Here is a 3,763-nt window from a genome sequence, read left to right as displayed (position 1 = left end):
AAGTCGAAGCGCGAAGTGGCGAGGGTTCACTGTATTGGGGGCTCGTACAACTCTTATCACAATACATACATATACCCAGTGTGTCAAGCATATTTGTACATTTGTTACTATCATTACTTACAAAACATTTTTTTCTACTTGACCCTTGGTATCAGCTCCTCATCCCCCTCACCTGCCTCCCTCACGAACCCTTGATAATTCATAAATTATTATTATTTTGTCATGTCTTACACTGACCGGTGTCTCCCTTCACCCACTTTTCTGTTGTGCGTGCCCCAGGGAGGGGGTTATATGTATATCACTGTGATCAGTTCCCCCTTTCTACTCTACCCTCTCCCCTTGTATCACTACTCTCATGAAGGGTCCTGAGGGGTTTATCTGTCCTGGATTCCCTATGTTTCAAGTTCTTAACTGTACCAGTGTACAACCTCTGGTCTAGCCAGATTTTTAAGGTAGAATTGGGATCATGATAGTAGGGGGGAGGAAGCATTAAAAAACTAGAGGAAAACTGTATGTTTCATCAATGCTATACTGCACCTTGACTGGCTCATCTCTTCCCCGCAACCCTTCTGTAAGGGGATGTCCCAGTTGCCTACAGATGGGCTTTGGCTTTCCCCTCTGCATTCCCCCTCATTCACAGTTATACTTGTTCTTTGATGCCTGGTATCTGATCCTACCAACACCTCATGATCACACAGGCTGGTGAGCTTCTTCCATGTGGGCTTTGTTGCTTCTAAGCTAGATGGCCGCTTGTTTACCTTCAAACCTTTAAGACCCTTATATCTTTTGATAGCTGGGCACCATCAGCTTTCTTCGCCACATTTCCTTATGCACCTGCTTTGTCTTAAGCGACTGTGTTGGGAACGTGAGAATCAGTTTAATAGAACAAATTGTTCTTGCATTCAGGGAGTACTTGAGTGGAGGCCCAATGTCCATCTGTGACATTAATACATTAATACATTAATACATAGATCTAGTTCCCCATAATTACATATAAATATATTTACATATGTATATGCCTGTATTTAGACCTCTATAAATGCCCTTTGCCTCCTAGGTCTTTCCTCTATTTCCTTTTACTTTCCTCTTGTCCCACTATCATGCTCAGCCTTCATTTGGGTTTCAGTAATTCCTCTCAATTACATTGGTCTTGATCAAGCCCTACCAAGCCTCCTATGCTCTTCTCGTTATCGACTTTAGATCACTTGTTTGTTAACAAGGGTTTGTTAACACCCACTTCCTTTCCCCCGCCTTCCCCTCTCCCATGTCCCCCATTAACCGTTGGTTCCATTGTTTTCTCCTACAGATTGTTTATCCCACCTATCTTTCTTTAGGAAATTTACATATTGAATCATTACAATTTAGGAAATTCAAGCTACTGGTTTTATTTAAAAGAAACCGGGGTACAGGGAGAATATTAATTATTAAAAAGTGGCAGAGCTTGGACTAAAAGGCTATCAACAATATGCGATCTGCAGAACATACATATTCTCTTTACTGCCTAATAAAGATAACTGCAGTGGTAGTGGTATAATCATGAAGAAATAAATAACATTGGCATTATTCATTGATCCATTTCAAATTTATTCTTTTATAGGGTGTAACTAACATTTTTTAAGTTGATACCAAAAATTCCAATGTCATTTATTGAATAATCTATTTTTTCTGCTAGGCATTACTGGTCTATTATTTTCAACTACTATATATCTTTGAGAACAAGCTGACCCAAATATCTACCGAGGCACCTAATTTTACCCCAAAAACTACATTAAAAATCTGCTGGAAAACCCAGCTTATACTTGAGTATATATGGTAGTTTGAAACGACATGATTAATATAAGTTTTCTTAGATTCATAAAGAGTTTTTGACTTTCATTCTTTCATTAAGTATTTGATGAGATTTACATGTTAGGTACTATACAAGGACTCGAAAATAAGCCAGGCATAATTAATCCCTAAAATCTACAAGAGTCAAGCAACAGGTTACAAAGGGTTCCAGAAGTACTCCTAGAGAACATCTGGAATGTCTCAGAAAACTATCAGATTTCTACCATAAACTGGAAAATATGAAAACTTTCTGTTCTTAATTCTAAGATGAATTTACCATTTCTGGGTTCTATGAGAAAAGAGAAGCTTATACTAGTATCAATCAAACCATAAGTAGCAGCATAATTCTAAATTAACTAATTATAAATTCTAGAGTGGTTTTAGACGATGTTAAGGGTACTGTGAGTAGTATGCTTCCAAATGGACATGTCAAGCAAACGGGTGAGTATGAAAGTCAGGAGTTTGGGAAAGGGTGAGTCCTAGAAATATAAATATGGGATTCATAAGCACCCAGACAAGATATCTAAGAACTTAGCCCTGAGGACTTCAACTTTATAAAGGTAAAAAGTCTAGCAGAAGCCAGCAAAAGAGAAAGAGAAAAGAAGAATGAGGTATGCCCAAAGCAAAAGCAAAAATAAATTCAAGAAGATGGAGGATAAACCAACCAATGGATGATTCTTTAATTATATTTTCTTCTTTCACATAAAGGCTAAAAATGTCTTCAAAGCAGAATTATTCTTGTTTATAGGTGAACAAAAAATTAATCGTTTAGCTAAAAATGTATGGTTATTCTGATTCTAGTCTGAAGAAACAAGATTAACACTAACCTACTGCTCTGCTTTAAAGAGTCTAAACACATTTTTCCTCAATGACACAGAAAACTATCATCAAAACTACTAATTAATAAAATGTCATCTAGATTTATATCCTTGTGCTTGCTGAACTTTCTCCATGCCCAAGTCACTATCGTTCTTCACAAACATGCAATCCACAGTGGTTATCTTCTAACCTGATTCTGGCTTCCACACCAACAGAGACCATGGGACTTGAGGAATCCTCAGATACAGAACTCTGAAGAGGTGGAACTAGCTGTTTGCTGTCCATTTCTGCTTCAGCATCCTCTTCAGCCGAATGTTCTTTGACTTCTGCTGGATAGAAAACAAAATAATATAAAAAGTTCATTTGTGTACATATAAACAAATTTATTTCTAAAGCATAATCCACTGCCACTGGGTTGATTCTGCCTCATAGTAACCCTACAGGGCAAAGTAGAACTGCCCCTTTGGGTTTCTGAGGCTGTAAATCTCTATGGGAAAACAAACCTTACCCTTTTCCCATTGAGTGGCTGGTGGGTTCCAACTGCTGACTTTGCCTAATAAATGTTTAGGTGCCTAATAAATGGCACTGTTTATTTTCTAATGAAAACAATCAAATAATGTAAAATGCAGCATACTTTTCTTTTTGTTCAAATTACATTTGACTCAGAAATTCAATTAATAACAGATAAGAACTTGAATTTTAAGACTATAGTAATTCATCTAGAAAACAAAAATATTTATGTCCAGTATCAGTCTCTTACAACCTGACCATCAAGACACATATTTTAAGTTTGGGACATTGGAGTCCCCTACTCTTGGCACTAGACTGTATTAACTAGGACACTGATTAAACTGCTATAACAAAGGCTGCAACATAAAGTTATGATTTTTTAAAAACATTATCTTACACCAGCCAATGTACATTGCATCAGTTATTGTCTTTATGTATCCATCCTTCTGTGCCTCATAAACTAGAAAATCTAACAGAAACAAAACAAAATAAACAGGAAAAGGACAATAATGTAAAATAAAATGTAAGAAAGAAAAGACCACTGGCAATCTTTAAAAAAAACATGAGAAGGCTGATGGTGCCCGGCTATCGAGACCTATAGCGTCTG

The 3,763-nt window shown here is 36.9% G+C and overlaps 1 protein-coding gene across 1 annotated transcript in view; it reads right to left on the bottom strand.

Moving 5' to 3' along the window:
* The window catches only part of KMT2C (lysine methyltransferase 2C), a 270,207-nt gene that overhangs the window by 219,372 nt on the left and 47,072 nt on the right, over positions 1-3,763 (bottom strand). Inside the window, exon 2 of the mRNA XM_045289870.1 lies at positions 2,837-2,975. Within this exon, the coding sequence (XP_045145805.1) occupies positions 2,837-2,975 (139 nt within the window). The remainder of the gene's footprint in view (positions 1-2,836; positions 2,976-3,763) is intronic.

The sequence above is a fragment of the Echinops telfairi genome, unplaced genomic scaffold, assembly GCF_000313985.2.
Source record: "Echinops telfairi isolate 266 unplaced genomic scaffold, ASM31398v2 ScPeMD7_31;HRSCAF=116, whole genome shotgun sequence".
Lineage (NCBI taxonomy): Eukaryota > Metazoa > Chordata > Mammalia > Afrosoricida > Tenrecidae > Echinops > Echinops telfairi.
The sequence above is the reverse complement of the archived record's forward strand: the minus strand, read 5'-3'. Positions and strand labels throughout refer to the sequence as shown.